The sequence below is a fragment of the Euleptes europaea genome, chromosome 1, assembly GCF_029931775.1.
Source record: "Euleptes europaea isolate rEulEur1 chromosome 1, rEulEur1.hap1, whole genome shotgun sequence".
Lineage (NCBI taxonomy): Eukaryota > Metazoa > Chordata > Lepidosauria > Squamata > Sphaerodactylidae > Euleptes > Euleptes europaea.
The window spans coordinates 106,975,747-106,994,241 of NC_079312.1; the positions used below are offsets into that span (position 1 = coordinate 106,975,747).

Here is an 18,495-nt window from a genome sequence, read left to right on the forward strand (position 1 = left end):
AGCTTGTAACTTCCCATAACAATAAGTGTGAACCCCAGTGCCCCAGCGCCCTGGAGTCAATATATTCTGTAAACCCGAATAGCCCCTCACTTGCAACTTTCTACCTGTGCCTGTCTCATCTCCTGATGTCTTCAATAAATCCTTTGTTTCTTTATCAACGTCTGAACATTTGATTTGGAGAAGTAAACTCAGAGAGAGGGGATCTCTCACAACCCTGCACTGCATTACAGACTATTTTTGAAACCTAAGTTTCCACATAATTCCGGTGCTCAAAAAGTCTTTTAACTACAATATAATCTTACTTGTTTAATCGTGGAAAGTTTAGGAGTTTTTCAATGATAATTTATTTTTAAAAAGGAACGTACAAGATACCTCATTTTAAGAAACGGGGCCACCATTGTCAGCTCGACAGCTTACATTGACTAAAAGACTAATAGGGGAATCCACCTTGGTGACTGACAGACATCCATATTCCCACAGGATACACTTGGGAAAGCTGGTTTATATGGTTGTCAACCAGAAGGGAAAAAATGGCCTTGTCTATTCTTTGAATTCTGGCCAATTGCCAGAATTTGATTTATAGATGCCAGCAATTTGGGCTTCTTACCAGACATTTTGAATAAAGGTAGGGGTTTTTTCCCTTTTATTAAAAGTTTTATTAAAAGTTTACAGCACCATTTTCGGTCAGTGTATAGGACTGTGTACACACACCTGAGTACCAGATCACACGTATGCTATTTCCATGTTGATGGATTTGACAGCACATAGGCTATATTATGCCAAGGGATGCCGGATCGCCAAAATAGCTGAAGGAAAAAAATGCTCATATACTTGTTCTTGTGTGGGTCATTCTTCCCAATGCAGAAGTTAGTAGTTGCTGCTGGGCAGGTTATGCGAAGCATAAACTCAGAGCACTGTGACTGCCAGCATTAGCCACAGAAGTTAACATAAAAATGCCCTCTAATATCATTCAGGCTCTACATCCTGCCATGTCCCAAGCTTCTAGGTACCAGAATGTTTGAAATCAGAAGCTGGCCACCTTACTAAACTATAATTTCTAGAAGTGTTTCAAAATGGAACCAACAATATATTTTTTAAATCTGGTATACCACTTTGAGCTATGGAAGAAATGTGGTATAAATACATTTAAACGTTATAGAAATAATCTAACAATACATTAGGTGTAAAGGTGCAGTATTTTGAAGGCTATCTCCAAGGAGGTAACCATTAGATTATGCAAATTAGCATGAAAGTCAGGTAGTCAATGATACCTTGAGGACTGCCAAATCGTGAAAGCCATCAAGCAGAGTTGTCCCATCCTCCTTCATCAACTTGACATATGCCATGGCAAAGTTCTTCTCTCCTTTGTCTTTAGCTGCATAATACAGAACTTTGGTGTTACTCTTAAAGATCAATTTACCTAATCCCGTCCATTGAAAGCAAAGAATGAAGAGAGTTACTTACATTCAAGCGTAGAACGATGTTTAAATGTAAAGCGCAGGTGAATTTTTTGCATGTCTTCAATGGGCAGCGCTACCTATTTAAACAAATAAATACTTAAGTATGTAGCTATTGTGACAAAAAAAAATAACACATGGAGAAGATCCCTACTGGCTGCAAATGTCAAAAAATCCATCCAGGTTTGGTAATCTGCTATTCTAATCATTGATGGGCTTAGCTCTAGACATTTGTAAATCATGATGTAATGTGATTCTCTGCTGTTTATATTTTCAGTAAAAGCTTTCAGTTAAAAAAGTTAATTGGCACCCACTGGGAATTGGGGTTGGCGGTTAACCAACTGTGCCAGTTAACACCGTTTTTACCCAGCTTGAGGGCAAGTGATTCCAATGGCATGCCAGTTAACCAAGCTGCAGTTAACTGAGTGCCAGTTAACAAAGGTTTTACAGTATTTGCCAAACAAAACTTCTTACACTATCAAATGCCATTTATTAAGCTTTGGGAAGTTCCCCCCCACCTTAGTGCAAATTCACATCCTTGATGCGATTATTGTTGCACCATTGCTGCTGTCAACTCATTTGTCTGTGACATCTGCTTCTGAACACAACAACACAGTTTAGCACCAGCTGTATTAAAATACTCTAAAATGCCTGGAATTGCATTAAGCGTCCTTTGATTATTGTCAGATTATTAACAATCTACAATTTGCTTTTCTAAACTGTACAGATTACAATGAAAGGAAATGTGTATATTAAATGCACATGCACAGACAGGAAGCCACTTCATGTGTCAATTTATCTCTGCTTAGCAGTACAGCCAGCCTCGGCAACAAGAAGGAAATGATGGCCAGAGTGGTGCCTTTGCAGAAATAGCTGCTGATGGTGATGATTCACATTGCTATGACAGCAGAAAGCACTGTCGCGCAAAACATCATCTGGAAGTGGTGGTACATATTAGAGGTTACTGCCTCCAAGCAGCTACATCCCAGGATAACCAGTCTGCTTCAAACGGTGAAAAAAATTACCTAGGTATGAACTATTCTTTGGAATATGCCTGATACAATGTTTATTCATCACAGCCCCACCTCTACAGATTCCTCGTGCATTTTAGGTACTGCTGGTTAAAAGTGGAAGTAGACTAAAAATACAGGATTCCGAAAGGTAATAAATGAAGGTCTTAATTCAGCTGTGAGATTCACTTCAATATCCATCACTGCTTAAGACCTAGTAGTATCCGTAGTCTCAGGAAAATGAATGTTAGCACCAAAGAATGCTTTTTATTGTGTTTTTCCTTTCAGATGTTCTCTGCTCTTTAAAAAATACCTGAATGGAATCAAACTCAGTATCTATCTAAGAGCCATGTTACAACAGTAACTTTCCATCGTTCTCTGGATTTTAAAGTAACAGATTTACAATAAGCAATGTTAGTGGCCTACAGTCATTTTGTAATTATTTCCATCACAACCCTTCCAGAATTTTCTGATTACATGTTGCATGCAAATTATATAGACGTCTACTAATTATTCTCTAGCAAGGGTAAATAAATTGATGGAAACAAATTGTAAGAGACTAGGGAGGGGAAAGAAATAATACAGTATTTTCTGAAATTTCCTCAAGTTATTTAACTACACATTTGTAGCATAGAAATAGTGTAATAGTCTAACTAAACATGTAAGAGAGATAATAAGACCTTTTTAAATAATAATTTGAATATCTAGACCTTAAAGTCTTGGAGTAGGTAAACAACTGTATACATTCAAATGGCAGGAAGAATCACTCAGATTGTTTCTAGGCCACACAGTCAAGCCACACCTTGATAGCTGGCATTTCTTCTGCTGTATTTCAGCAGAACACAACTGAGCAACTTCTTCATGACTAAGCACAGGGCAGCAACACCCCATATTCCTAGCCATACCTTTAATGTCTCCATCCAGCGGGGCTGTTTGACTTGGTAGTAGACAACTGATTTGTATTCATTCACGGGCTTGTCCCCAGCTCCTAAGCAGATTGCATTCTTACACAAAGCACAGGGAGGAGATACAGATTCTTAGTTCTCATTTATATGTCATGTTCATCAAAGAGTAATCAGGGTGATATAAAGCTTCTGTACTGTACTTTAAAAAAAAAACCACTGCCATCTTTTAATACAACCACTTCAGCATTTAAGACTCTCTCTTCTCTTACTACACTTTGCGAAGAAACTCACCTTTTTATTTCGAACCATTGCCTTAGAACCACCATTTCAAGAGCCTCATTTTATTGCCTCACCTCTCTCTCATACCCTCTAGCAATTCACAATTGAAAATAGGGACATTTGTATAAATTTAACACTTGTTCTCACAGCAAGGATCACTAGCTCAGTACCTCCACTACCAACCTGAATTACTCATTGTTGATAGCTCTTCCCTGCCTGCGGTACGTTGCATTTATTTATGCTGAGATAACCTGCCCAGCAGCAACTACTAAAGCAAGTTTAAACAGACCATGAACTGCAGGTCTTCTTTTTACACAAAGCTTCTTTCCCCCCATCTTACAACGGATCCAGTTTTATTGTGTCAGCAAGAAGCTGCAACCAATATATTTACTGCGTTGACAGGTGGTGATGAGGGAAGAAATGTGTTGGCATTCTCTAGTCATGCCCATCCATACACACCAGAGCAGGGGTGTCGAACTCAATTGTTATGAAGGCCGGATATGACAAGGCCGGGCCTTGCCTCACCAGTCCAGATTGAGAATGGGGGGGAGGCTGGCTCGCGAGCCGGCTAAGACCTCTCAAGGGGCCAGATCCAGCCCCCGGGCCTTATGTTCGACACACCTGCACTAGAAGCAAAATGAAGCCACCACCCGCTCACATGTTTAATTTCAAGACATCCAAACATGTGGTTTGAACACAGTGTATGTGTCTGCGTCTGCAGACTAAAAAAATGTTCCAGATTGATAAGATTATCTGAGCAGATAATAAAAGGCATAAATGGAGAAGAACGAGAGACTCCATTTTTTCAAATAGGCAGTTTTGTGTGTAATAGAACATAAACTTATTAAACTGTTGATGGGATATCCCCTATCAAAAGAATTCGACTCAAGCTTCTCTGACCCAGAGGCTGGATGAGCTGTCTTTCAATCATTTCTAGCATCACTGAAGCAGAACACTGCCCCACATTTTAGTGCTAACCATGCTCAAAGAGCACATCCCCGTCACATTCTATAGCTGCAGAAATTTTGCCTGGCTCAACTACTTTGAATTTTATGTAGACATATCACAGTAGATTTTTAGCCTACAGCTTTTAATGAAAATATGGAAATCAGTCAAAGAAGCTAATGTATACATTGTAGGCCGACAGTCTATCTTTAATATTTGCAAGAAGATATTTTACTCTCTTTTTTTTTAGCAAAACAATATTTGATTTGTAGTGAACAGAAATATGAAATTAGCATGGCAGGTGCCATCGTGCTTCTAGGATACCCAGGAGCAAAGACTAGTAAACAGAACCCCTTGCTGGCCTCTCCTGTTTAATCACTAGGTGTCATTTACATAACTTAAATTAACATTTCTGAAGGTATTCAAGAACAGCCCTTCATAACTTAAACTGACTTCTGTATGTTACCATGTATGGAATATACCAGAAAGATAGCTGGGCCAAACACTGACCATTTCCCAAGCTGCCTTTGTGAAGAGTCCATCTTGAAACGTATACCTCCAAATTACAGAGGGTACCAAATATAGCGAATTTGTTGATGCAATTATTTATTTAGAAATTTTTATGCCACCTCTCCGCAGTCCTGCTCAGGATGGCTTACAATTAAAATAGTAAATTCTCAACATTAAAAAAAACAAAACATTAAAAACAAGTCCAGGGGCATAAAACAACATGAAGCTATCCATAAAATAGACTTAGGACTGAAGCAGGTCATAAAACACCTGAGAAGATAAAATCACTAATTAAAAGCCTGGGTGAAAAAGAAATGCTTTCACCCGGCGCTTAAGAGACTGTAAGGAAGGTGAAACTCAAGGGTGAGAGCATTCCCCAAGCAAGGCACCACCCCAGAAAATGTCCTGTCCTGGTCATCACCCTCCTCATCTCTGAAAGTGGGAGCAGAGAGAGCAGGGCTCGATATGAAGATCTTTACTGATGGGCTGTACAGTTTAGGAGGAGACAGTCCTTCAGAGATCCCTGACCCCAAGCTGTTTAGGGCCTTAGAGGTAAGAACTAACACTCTGAACTGTAGCTGGAAACAGATCTTTCAGTGCATGGGTGATAATTACTGTTCTTGATGCCCGTGTTTGGTTATCAATGAGATTTTGTAGTGAATTATTTTGCCTTCACAATACCAGTGTCTATGTAGCCATCCATTTTATATTAATATATATTGAATAAAGAACTAACATTCCCATGTTAGAAACAGATGCATTTTATCAAGGTTCTTTTGATCCTTTTCCTCCTACAATTCCAAAGTGCACATTACTGAAATCAGGTCAGGCAGTTTGCATCTCTGATTTTAAAATCAGGCTTAGATAATATTTCAAAATGTATTTTGTGATTGTGACTAGACAAGAGTTATAAGGTGGTTCGAATAAGGCTACTGAGCTATAGGCCTGAATAGGCATTCATGCAAAAAGCTCGCTGGTGGTCTTGGGCCAGTCACTATCTCTCAGCTTAACCTACTTTGCAGTATTTTTATAGAAAGGAGGGGATAACCATGTATCTGTGCCCTGTATGATTCTGAAATACTTGGAGGAAGAGTTAGATAAAAAATATGATACAGTGAGAGAGATTGGCATTCAAATATTACCCTATGTATGCAGGATTCTGTGGGCAAGGACTTTGGATTCAAGAGTTATACACTGCTAGACAAACACTAACAAAGCCAATAAATATGCTCTGCTGATCTAACCTATCTGCAATTTCATTTGCTGTTAGGGATCCAGCACAACTGTACTTGTTTAGATCATACATTGAAGAGACCACCACTTACTGGTATTACTTTTCCTTCTTCATCACAGACACACATGTTGACTTCTACATTTCTCTGAGTAGTTTTATTATACTTATCCAAGTCTCCCCATAAAAGGGTAATGTAGATGTCATTTCTTATATCACCTGTAATAGAAACAGAAAGGGCTAGATGTCAGGATAAAAATGACTTCAAGCAGTTACAGCCACAGAACCCATAAAAGCTTATGTTCATTCCTTGATATACTGAAGTGTGTACATTTAAGGGAAAAAACAAACTCAGCTGTGATGTTTATGATTAGACATTATTCTGCTGGCAGGAAATGGCTTAACATGTTCCTACATCAATATATAATTCTCATCCTGCAATGACACCTTCTGGTGAAAATCTGTTAAAGCAAGTAGGGAAGAGCTGTGTAGTTGTGTTTCATGCACCTGGGGCAGGAATCAAAGAACTGTGTAACTAGCACTGAGTGATGAAGAAGGATTTGGGCTTGTATTCCTATTTTTACAAAAACGGAACATGCACCTTGTGGCAGAGATGAACACAGCGAAAGTTACAGCACAAAATGACATACCAATTTATAAGTACCTCATACCTGGCATGATTATTTCAGGAAAGCCAAGCTTTCTAGCAACAACTGTTGTCCTGTCCACAAGATGAGGGTAGTCCTTCCTAATCTTATTGATATCTCCGACAAGCATTTTCATTGTTACCCATAATCCTACAAAAGATAACAAAGGCAATGAATGTTTACAACCAAACTATAAGTTGTTCGCTTTTCTTTCTTTTTTTCCTTACATTTTTTAAATATGTTGAAAACTTGTAATAAGATGCATGTGTTACCCAAATCAGTCTACATGTGTTAGGGTGGTACTGTGCAAAGGCATCCCCTTGATAGCACCAAGCAAATCCATGTATTTTGGGGTATTTGAATTACCCTTGGGATATCAAGCCTATGTATATTTTAAGTTCCAGATTCAGATCAACTTGGAAGAATGAGGGGGGAGAGACTATTAAACAAACAAGGTTTTTATTTTATAAATAGAAAAGAGACCAGATGAATTATACAAGTAGAAAAAGCAGCAATGAAAATTACAGAAAGGGAAAGCAATGCAGTAAATGACACACAAAACTTTTCCTTGGAAAACCTACCTACCAACTGAGGAATAAATCTGAAAGGGGGGGGAATAAGACATACAAGCTTGTTCCTGGAAAGAAGTGGGGAGGTTGTCATCAGCAGCGACGAAGCTGCATCAGGGGATGAAACTGACCAAACACAGGAAGGAGACAAAGAGACAAGTCCACAAAGCAGGGGAGCAAGAGGCCAACTGAGAGGCTGGGGTAACAGGATGCGTCCCAAACAAGCTACAGAAAAATGGAACTGGGAGGAAGGAGGGTTGGCTTAGAAATGTGGGAATAAAAACTGCAATCTTTCAAAGATGAGCCAGCCTGAAAAGAAACCCTTGGTCTTTATTGCAGAGGGAAGTTTTCCCTTTTTTTGCATGGAGTGTCTCTAAAATGTTTCCTTGGGGAGATTTGGAAGTTAAAGATGGTCAGGTACTTGTCATGATTGGGAAAGGGCAGGAATCTTCCTGCCTGGTTGTTGAGATATGGAGAAAATCGGCCCATTGTTTACTGTTTTGGAAAGTTGGGTCATTAGTTAGGATCAAATTATCTGGAAAGAGGCTCCAAGGTCCTTAGGGAAAATGACCCTCAGCTGAATCCCTCTTAGGGTGAGTATTTGCATGATGGTTAAAGAAGCTGCCCTGCATTTCTTTCTCCCTTGGCGTGACTCACTGCCTTTTGATATCCATTTCATTCATGCACCTTCTATCATTCCTAGGCCCATATTGAGGTGTACAGGAAAAAAGGGAATCAAGCCAAGACAAAAATGGGGGTCCCCAGAGAGTGAGAGCCTCAGGAGTACCACGTCACAGTTACAAACAAGCAATTCAGATACATACATGTGTTGGTATAACAAAGTTTCACTCACACAGAGGTAAGAGCTCAACCGAAGAGGAGCTCCATCCCAGAAAGGACTGCTGTAACTGTATAAATTACAGTGGCCAAGCTTTTCACACAACATGGTCAGTTCTCAGAATCTGTACTTCCACAATGTGGCGCTTAGCTGTGATCCTGGCAGTGGCTCCTCCCACATGCTCCCCAGGCATTCAACACGGTGTCCACCACAATCAAAACCCCCACCCTAAATACCAGTTATAGTGCTTCCAAAGTTAGTTTTGTAGGGGAGGGGGAGAAAGTATACTTCACCTTGCCCACCACTATCGCCTTTGCATGCTGTGACTTTGCTTAGAAGATTATGCAAAAACTCATTCTCTGCCACTCTACAGGGAAACAGAAGATGAACGCAAACTGAATTAATATAATCAAACAATAAAATATACAGAAAGACCTATTGGAACCGTTCAGGCTTATTCCCTTTGTTTCCTCTCCCAATATTGAATTTGTAAGTATTTGTATAATGAATATGAACACATCCAGTTTAATGAACAAAGAGAATCTCAGAGCCACAATAAATAAAAACAATAAGGGCATCTACTTTACCAAATTAAATGGAGAGTTCAGGAGTTTACTGACTAATAGGCCTGGCTAGTGAGAGAACAAATTCGTCTTTATACAGGCTTTACATTAGTTTAAAAAAAAAGTTTAATGCCATACCATTCAAACAACACCTATACAAGCATGCACAAGAAACTCAGTTGCAACAATCAAATGTAAAGATAGGCCTATTCCTTTCAATGTGCTACACTGCACCTGTTTTGAGACTTGCCAGGGGAGTGTTGAGTACCAGACATGGTCATTTTTGAAACAATAAATTTAAAGATGACCAAGACAAAATCAAAGAGAGCAGTTCTGCAATGCAGAGTAAGTTTTCTGGAAATCCTTTTTACCAAGATTTTGGTAAAAGTGTCTATTGACCACAAACGTGCCTATTGCGAAAGTCATAATATTTTCTCCATATGTCAGTAACAATGAAACCTACGAAGTTACTTTTAGCTACCTTCTCTAAAACAATATCTTGAACTTTCACTGAAAAGGAAGCAGGCAATTAATATAGTAGCTACCAAATATACAACACAGTAAGATTTTCTTACGGGTGAAAAGGGATGAAATGCTGCTTCTCTTCGTCACTTTCTGCTTTTCCTTTGATAATGTCTGTAATATCCATCACTGGAAAACAAATTCCATCCAGATATGTAAGTATGTACACAAATAACTAATCTTTCCTATTGATGGGATGTGTTATAGAGTTGTACATTACAGTATAAATTAGCTTCTCAGGGTTTTTATGTAAATTATCCTACAAATCTAATTATTTGCCATATATTCCTAAATTATTTACTTGGGAGCAAACCTTATTAAACACAGTAGAACATACTTCTGAGTAAACAAGCCTAGCTGTCCTTATCACAAATACAGATCAACGCATTTTTGTTTCAAACATAACTAAATATATTGTTTGCTATGGGAAGTATGCTGTGAAGGAAACTGCAGCTACTAACATCAGAATACATCCCAGAAAACTGAACCCTTTGCATGTGCAGATTTTAGAGCAATAATCCAATTATTTGACTTTCACCCCTCTTTCATCAGTTAATTTAACTATTCACCAGTACTGATACTATACAATAAATAAATGCACCCTACATAGATGGTAATTAACTTGACTTGAGGGAAGCTGAGACAGCTAGTTTGTTGTGCTACCCTAAATAATACATTGGCATTCAATCACAAATCTTGCACATGTGTGTTATATTGCTTGAGTAGGCTTTATCCTATGAAAGATTAATGTGGTATCCTCTACTGAGGTACTGTCAGGTGAACAAACTGCTCAAAGCATTCCACCTTGCACAACATTACCCATGAGATCTTTGGCCTTGTTCTATCATACCATCTACATGTTCTCACTGGCCATCTTTCATCCTTCCCAGCTCATGGACATTCTTGAGCAGACTTTCTAGACATCATAAATGACTGTGTACTGTGGAACAAAGTCTGCTGGGAAGAAATCAGCATGGTTTCTGCAAAGGGAATACCCTGTTTATTTGGCCCTCCAGGCCAGCCATTTGGCTACTGTGCAAAACAGTGTGATGGACTAGATGGACTACTGGTCTGATCCAGCCGGGTCTGCTTATATTTTTATGGAAGTGAAATAGAAATAAAGCAGCCAGTACATTTGGTGTCAGCACGTTATATGTGTTGGGATCCCAAGAGCCCTGGACTCCAGTTGCTGGCAGCCTTTGAACTTGGAATTCTACTCTCTATTTAGGGAACATTTGGAAAACAGAAGAGCTTTTTTATTACCTGCCACGCCAAACGGTCGTCTGATGCCTTGTGTGTATTTTTTGGTGTTAGAGTCTTTAACATCCATTCTTCCAACCCGTACAATTTGACAGATCAAATAAATTTTGTCTTTACCAAGATCTTTGTTTCCAAGATCCTAAGATATATAAGATTAAAGTCCAGTTAAAAGATGAACAGTAAAATTCCATACCAAGCAGAAATTTAAAATTTACATCACCTACCACCATGCAAGATAAGAAACGTATCAATATATTCTCCATATGGACCCAAAGCTGCTTAAATAATTCTGTTCCATTGTATCCCCACAACAAACCTGTGAGGTAAGTTAAGCTGAGAATGTATAACCAGTTGAGAGTCACCCAGTCAGCTTCCACAGCACTAACCACTACACACACTGACTTTTGTGGGATCGCCGCTGCTGAACAGTAGCAAGCAGCCAGGCCTGTGTAAGTCATGCAGTATCAAGATGCCCAGTTGTTGCTGCTGGTCTTGGCCCTGATAAGCTCTAACAGCCCTGGAAATGGCCCTGCTCCTTGCCTTTTACTGGCAGAAACCAAGGCTGGAACAGGCTGGCGATTCTGTGTGGTTGCCTATTAATGGCTACTTAAGGCAGTAGTTTCTTAAAGCTGCAGGGACTACTTCTATTATTTGGGGGGGGGGGTTTAACCCCCCATGAGTGTGTTTTTTAGATTCCATGTTTTCTGAAATCTAGACCTGGGATGTTTTTCAGGTTTGCAGAAAGGTCTAGATTTGTTCATGGTTCAAATCTTCAGATACGGCCACACTGAGAATCAGATATATTGATGAAATGGAACAGCGATAAGTTCATTAAGCTTGTATCAGAAAAAACTCATTGGTCCCTTGATAAGTAGGGTTTTTACCCCCTCAATAATTTATATAAGCAGTAATTTACTGGTGTCTTTCAGTAATTATACACATAGGATAGGATTTGTATCTCTCAGTGATTGCAATCACCTCTTCTATTCATTATAACATCTGTCTACACTATTCAAAATGATATTTTTCTTGTCTGTTAGAATTAACTTATGCCAAATATTGCTATGAAGAGCTATAACATTAACATCAATTACAGCTGGATCGTGACTGGCATCTAATTAATCCTGTATTTGCATAACCTACAAGTAAGCATAAGATGAATACACCTGCATGTTCATTTTATTATTTATTTATTTTCTTCATTAATACTCTGCATCACTCCTCAGTGAGAACCCAAAGCCACTTACAATGTTCTCCTCCCCTCCATTTTATCCTCATAACCACCCCGTGAGTTCAATGAATATGTGTGTAATTCAATGAAGCTGACAATAGAGTTGTAATTTTGAATGGCAAGCTTCACAAATATTGTTATATTGAGCTTATGTTTTAATGTTTGTTTGTATATATGTGTGTGTGAGAGAGAGAGAGAAACTCAATGGAGAAGTTTCCTGGGGTTGTGTCAAGATTGCTGGTTTTCTTTATAATTTCGGGCCAGGAAGCCTCTCAGGAGGCGGAGCTGTAGTGTCATCCCCGGCCATCCTCTAACTACCTCCCCACACTCAGGGTTGCTCTGCCCAGCATCTCTTTGTCCAGGCCATGCTTAGCTCCACTAAAAACCAGGAGATGTTAACATGACTTGGTTCATACATAATGATAAATGATGGCTTAATTGAACTAACTGTGGCTGGTGTGGTCATCTGAACATGAGCCACTCAGTTAACTATAATTTGATACAGTACTTCATGACAGATTCAAAACCCATGGTTTAAAGTTGGTTTACTAACCAACATGAAACTATGGTTTTATGTAATACACCTATGGCTCACAGGGATATCAGTCAGGTTTCTGCAAAGGTAAGAGAGAAGAAGGTGAAGCTAGAATTTGCCTGCATTTGAAATATCATCTTGGTTTCACAAACTAATCACTGGTAAATTAAACATCTGAACCAAGCCGTTGTTCAGCTTGAAAAAATCAAACTGTTTTGGAAGAAAGCAGAATATCCTGAAGACATGACAGGAGGTGACAATGCTTAATTCAAACTAAGCTTCCTGCTTTTTCAAGGGAAAAATGTTGTTAGTAAAGAAGTGTTGTGTTAAAATGGTTACTCACAGTGAACACCACTTTCAGATTGTTGATCATGTCAATTTCCTTAGGAAAACCTTTACTCCCCCATCTCACCAAGTAATTTTCACTGTATATAAAGAGGACATTGGGTTATACATAATATACTCATTTACTGTGCAGTATTAGCAAATAGTATCATATAATATTCATTCCTCAGCACAGATCTGAACACCTCACAATATCACTTCTACAGTATTACGTATACTAGTACATACTATTCTGTGTGCCATTTCAGACAGTAGTAACTAAAGGTTTTTGAAGGACTTTATGTTAAGGACATGCTATGAAGACTCTGATCAAAATAACTGAGGGGAAAACAGGATTGCAAAGGACACTGTATCTTCTTAAAGAACTTTAGTTGGCTCTGTACAAAGAAACCTACCACCGGTAGTTTTCTTCATTGGAACTCAAGCAGTGTTTCTAACATCCCTATCCTAAACATTTTTCCTCCAAAGTGCCACTGAGCATAAGGCTGTTTACTCCTACGTAAGTTTACTCAGAATGCAGACTGTTTTGGTAAACATTTTCTTAGACATAAGTTCTAGTGAACTCAATTAAACATTTCTAAATTAACATGTTTAGTAAGATAAAGACTATAAGTTCCATAACCATGAGTACGTTTATAACAGATTTTTGTGTGCCAAGAAAGCATCATCCAATCATATAATTCTAACTACACTATGTCCAGGATTATGCAAACAATTCTTATGCTTGCATTTACTTTCTCTTCCTTCTGTCATGTGATTAGAGTCCTGTCAATTTATAATTTAATCCAAAACTACAGTTTGCCATTATATCAACTAACAACGATTTGCACTTGCTCAATGAACTATAAACATGCTGCCATTTCCTAGTTAAACAATAGTATGCTGGCTCGTGTCATGAAGGTGCTTTATACCGAATCAGACCTTTTGGTCCCTCAAGTTCAGTACTGTCTAATCAGACTGGCAGCAGCTCTCCAAGATCTTAGGCAGAGGTCTTTCATATCACCTACTACTTTCTGATCCCTTTAACTGCAGACTCCGGGGATTGAACCTGGGACCTTCTGCATATCAAGAAATGCTCTACCACTGAGCCACAGGCCCAATAACAAATCATGGTTTGTGCTAAATTAGAAGTCAACAATTGACTGATTTCAAATAAGGAAGCAGGGGAAGGAGCACACGAGAAAGTAAGGAATCACCAAACTTTGACAAAGGAACAGTGAATTCTTCCATAAGCTTGCCACGATGACTGAATTCTCAAGGGGTAATATTTTTTACAGTGCTTCATCTCTTGAAAAAAAGAATATGTGTACCTGACAGCCTGGGAAATGGAACTAGCCACTCTTAGATGACAATTCTGATATTTCATGGCATGTACACTGTCAGTCCTTGTAAGGTTGTTCTTGAAAAAGGTTGTAACTGAAATGGAGAATACCAGAACTCCATAGAGATTTGAGGAAGTGTGCAATTACCCTGTTTTCAAACTGTGTTAAAAAGTTTGCCTTTATATAGGGCTCTCAGGATTTATTTTCAGTAAATCAATTTGTTTTGTAGGTAATATGTGGCCTTTATAGTATACTGATGATTCTTCTTCTCTATGGTGACTGTAATCACAGAGATGTTTCTACAGATTTTGTTGTTTTCCCAAGTAAACATATTCTTATACTTTGGAGATGCAGTTTGAGTTCTCAGTAAGGTGATAAACACATATCTAAACAGCATCTTTTCAGACTGCTGATCGAGGCCTCACAAAACTGAATGGTCTCCCTTTTTTAAAAAAAATATCGGGACAAGAAAATAAGATGATCCAAATTTTCATTTTTTTAACTTTAATGATTCTACTCAAATGGCCAATAGGTCTTAAGCAGAACCCTGCTAAAGCACAATGGCCAAAATATTTAATATATTCCCCTTATCCTTTCAAATAGGCTGTCAATATATATATAAAGTGCTTTCAAATAGGCAGCCAATATATATATAAAGAGTGCCTTCTTTCCATTATTAAATGACTCAACCCATCTCTGACTATCAACCTCAAATAAAGCACAATGAAAAAAACAAGTGACTAACAGCCCATTCCTGAGAATGGGGCTGAAAGTAGATAGGAGGTGGCGTGACCTCGCCGGCAGCGTAAATGCGTGTAATCACGCAATTACATGCATTCACACCGGCGGCGATGCCAGTCCTGGCGGCAGCCGAGTGCCACAGGACTGCGCCTCCCCCTTCGCAGGTGCAGGGGAGCGTTCTGGGGGCGGGGCGGGGGGAGGAGCCACCGCTTGGTCGGCTTCCTACCCCCTTTCGGCCACTTGCGCTGGCGGCCGGAACAGCGTTGCTGCGCCTGCTAAATAGCAGGCGCAGCCTTGCTGTTTTCAATGGGGAGAAAACCCCCAGTTAAACAAAGAAAAGCTGCAAAACGGCTTTTTTGTTGTTGTTTAACGGTGTTGGGGAAACGGCTTAGGAAGAGGCGCCGCTGCGCCTCTTCCCCGCCATCCCCGTATGCCTCAGCTCAGGAATGGACTGTTATTGTACCTATACTACCAGACCCATGAGGGCAGATCCTAATGGAAAATGGAACTTTACTAAGTCTGCCTTTCAAGTCAGGTCATGGCAGAGCATTCAATCGGGCTCTCCTATACTTGGGAAAGGATAGCAGATTTAAATACTCTGGCATACTTTGTGGGAAAATACCCAAAAGAGAGTGAAGCAAACTCTCCATGCTCTATTGTGCACACTATTGCGATCTAATAAAATCAAGCATTTTTTCCATCTGAGTCACACCCTCCTTTCCCCAAGTTGGTTTAAAGTATCCATTGAGAATCCTAGCTGGTTTGCCATTTGTTTCAAGGTGACTTATAATTATCATTCCCAAGACACTGCACATAACAAAACCCTGTGAGGTAGGTTAGACTGAGAGAGTGTGACTGGCCCAAGGTCACCCAGCAAGCTCCCACGGCATGAGTGGGGATTCAAACCTGGGTCTTCCAGATAATAGTCCAACATTCTTAACCACTACACCACACTGGCTCTGTACAACATATGACTTGAACATGGTTAGAACAAAACTCCTGCAAATGGAGGACACATGTACTTGCACCAGAATGAGGGGGAAGCAATATTGTCCAATTGCTCCTCCTTGATAAACCCCCTTTGCCACATAATATATAGTTCTGGGGCTCCCACAGCTTTTGAGGGCTGCTGGGAAAAGGGAGAGGTTAGAAGAAGATTTTCTCTACCTTTAAGGAGTCTCAAACCGGCTTACAATCACCTTCCACTCCCCACAACCGACACCTTATGAGATAAGTAGGGCTGAGAGAGTTCAAAGAGAACTGTGACTAGCCCAAGGTCACCCAGCAAGCTTCATGTATAGGAGTGGGGGGGGAACCCGGTTCACCAGATTAGTGGGGGGGAAATACCCGGCTCATTCGGAGGGGTGGGGAATCAAACCCAGTTCTTCAGTTTAGAGTTCTCTGCTCGTAACCATTACACCACAATAGCTCTCAAAGGTCTACATCTGTAATATCATCCTGTTCATGGGAGTTTACATACAAATTGCAGTGTATTAATTCAGTGCAGTTTTGATCTTTTCAAAATAAGAAAAGGCTCTTTTCTTAGACCAACTTTACCACATAAAAATGTTCAAATACATTTTTCATAGTTTCGTGCACAGACATCTGGACACCAGATACGCTATTAAGCTTAAATAACTGTGGACAGATGATATGTACACATCCATATAGTATCCATGTAGTTACATGTTTTTGGCTCATGTATCATACAAGTGTTTGCAGAATTAAATAATCTGCCACAGAAATAAAATTAGGTAAGCTTTACATGCATTTCTCTCCCCCCCACCGCCACCGATTTTCAATTTTTCCCAGTCCTTTTGGTTTCATAGACACCTAGTTCGTATTTTACAAGCAGAAATATATTTCTGGCTGCCACTGGAAATCCCCACTTCCCAGTCCACTCAGACAGTGGAGGGGAAATTCCCACACCTCAAGATTCTGCCATCAATCTGTTCTCTCTTGAGTGTTCATCACAATTTCTAAAAGGCGCAGTGTTTCAAAATGAAGATGTTTGCCATTTTTTGTAACAATCAAAATTTCAGTTTTTCTATCTATTTTGGATGTAACTCATTGTGATGCTCCTTGAGTGAATAAGGCCCAAGGTTCATACATGTGTCTTCAACATACAATATTTTAACTTAATGAAAAGTTATGCTCTGAGCCTAGGATTACCATATTTAGTTGTCTAAATCAGGGTAACCTGATTTATGCAAATAAAACACATTAATTGCTATGTTATCTATCAGTAGCATTGCATCTCTTCCTGTTAGCTGCCACAGCCAAACTGGTGAAATGCCTCATACCAGGGTTTTCTCAGGCTTTCTGAGATGACAGCAAAGGTTGTCTGGACAAGAGAAAGATGAAACAAGGCACTGCGCCCTGTGGACTCCAGTTCTGTTGCTCCAGCTGCTCATGGCTCCAGCTGCATATCTGTTCAGTTAATATGCAAGTAGAAGTTCCCACTTAGGATTTCATAACTGTTTTTCTCCCAAGTATATTGAACCCTTGACAGTTAAATACTAAAAGAGACATATAGATACAAGCCACTTAGCTTGTAATGTTTTAACCTTAGCTAGAATAAACAGGAAGTCCTCATAGTCAGCTGAACTAAGATTTGCGCTGCTGCTCTTAACCTACCACCTATAGAGTTCAACGGGTTTAATTAGTTTCCATGAAGCTTCTTGTCAGGGAAGTGAAAATAGAACAACAGCCTCAAAGTCTAAACTTAATTTATGCAGAAGTAAATCCTATCCATTTAAAATGGGACAAACCTCCAAACAAGTGAGCATAGTTGTGGAGCCCTAAATATCCCATCTCTCTCCAAAACACCACACAGAAATATTGAGTCAAAGAGTTTCTTTGTACAAGTCATTAAGGAACTCACTATAAAATTCAAAATTAATATATCAGGCGGCCTCTTAAACTGAACTCCCAAAAGTTCACTCAGACTCCTTGCTAACTGTAGGCTAAACTGCCGCTTCACTACCATCCCAAATCTGAGTAACATGAACAGGCTTTTTTAGCAAACCCAAACAAAGTATATGCTGAAGATCAGTATATAGAAGATCATCAAGGAATAGGAACAATACTTTTTATTTAAAGTGTTCAATATACATCTAGAAGGAAGAACATCTGAGAGACAGTATGGTGCAGCAGTTACAGTGTCAGACTAGGATCTGGAAAACCCAGGTTCAAACCCCCACTTTGCCATGGAAACTGGCTGGGTGACCTTGGGGCCTCAGCCTTGACCCTGGAAAGTATTTGGATAGGAGACTGTTGTGCCCTGAAAACACACACACACACACACACACACATGGACACACTGGTGCCATCAGGCAAGGCATCCCCGGAATGTGCATCTTCTGCTAGTCCTCCTCCTCTTCCTCCCCCCCACCTTAGTCAAGGACACTAACTCCTCTGGCCCTGCATAACAAAGGGATTTTCTCTTCTGAATAGCACCACGGCAGGATACTTAGATACGCTTGTGTAGAACATTAAGGCGCTGTGCTGACTCTGCACTAGTCCCTGGTATCTTCAAATGTAACATTTACTATTGTGTATCCGCCTTCTGTACGGAGTATAAAA

At 39.6% G+C, this 18,495-nt stretch overlaps 1 protein-coding gene across 1 annotated transcript in view; it reads right to left on the reverse strand.

Annotated features, from left to right (window-relative positions):
• The window catches only part of DOCK2 (dedicator of cytokinesis 2), a 367,227-nt gene that overhangs the window by 332,380 nt on the left and 16,352 nt on the right, over positions 1–18,495 (reverse strand). The window contains exons 8-16 of the mRNA XM_056847921.1: positions 12,846–12,927; positions 10,740–10,875; positions 9,530–9,605; positions 8,685–8,758; positions 7,009–7,134; positions 6,432–6,556; positions 3,373–3,471; positions 1,465–1,537; positions 1,272–1,375 (exon numbers count right to left, since the gene is read on the reverse strand). Coding sequence (XP_056703899.1) covers positions 1,272–1,375; positions 1,465–1,537; positions 3,373–3,471; positions 6,432–6,556; positions 7,009–7,134; positions 8,685–8,758; positions 9,530–9,605; positions 10,740–10,875; positions 12,846–12,927 — 895 coding nt within the window. The remainder of the gene's footprint in view (positions 1–1,271; positions 1,376–1,464; positions 1,538–3,372; positions 3,472–6,431; positions 6,557–7,008; positions 7,135–8,684; positions 8,759–9,529; positions 9,606–10,739; positions 10,876–12,845; positions 12,928–18,495) is intronic.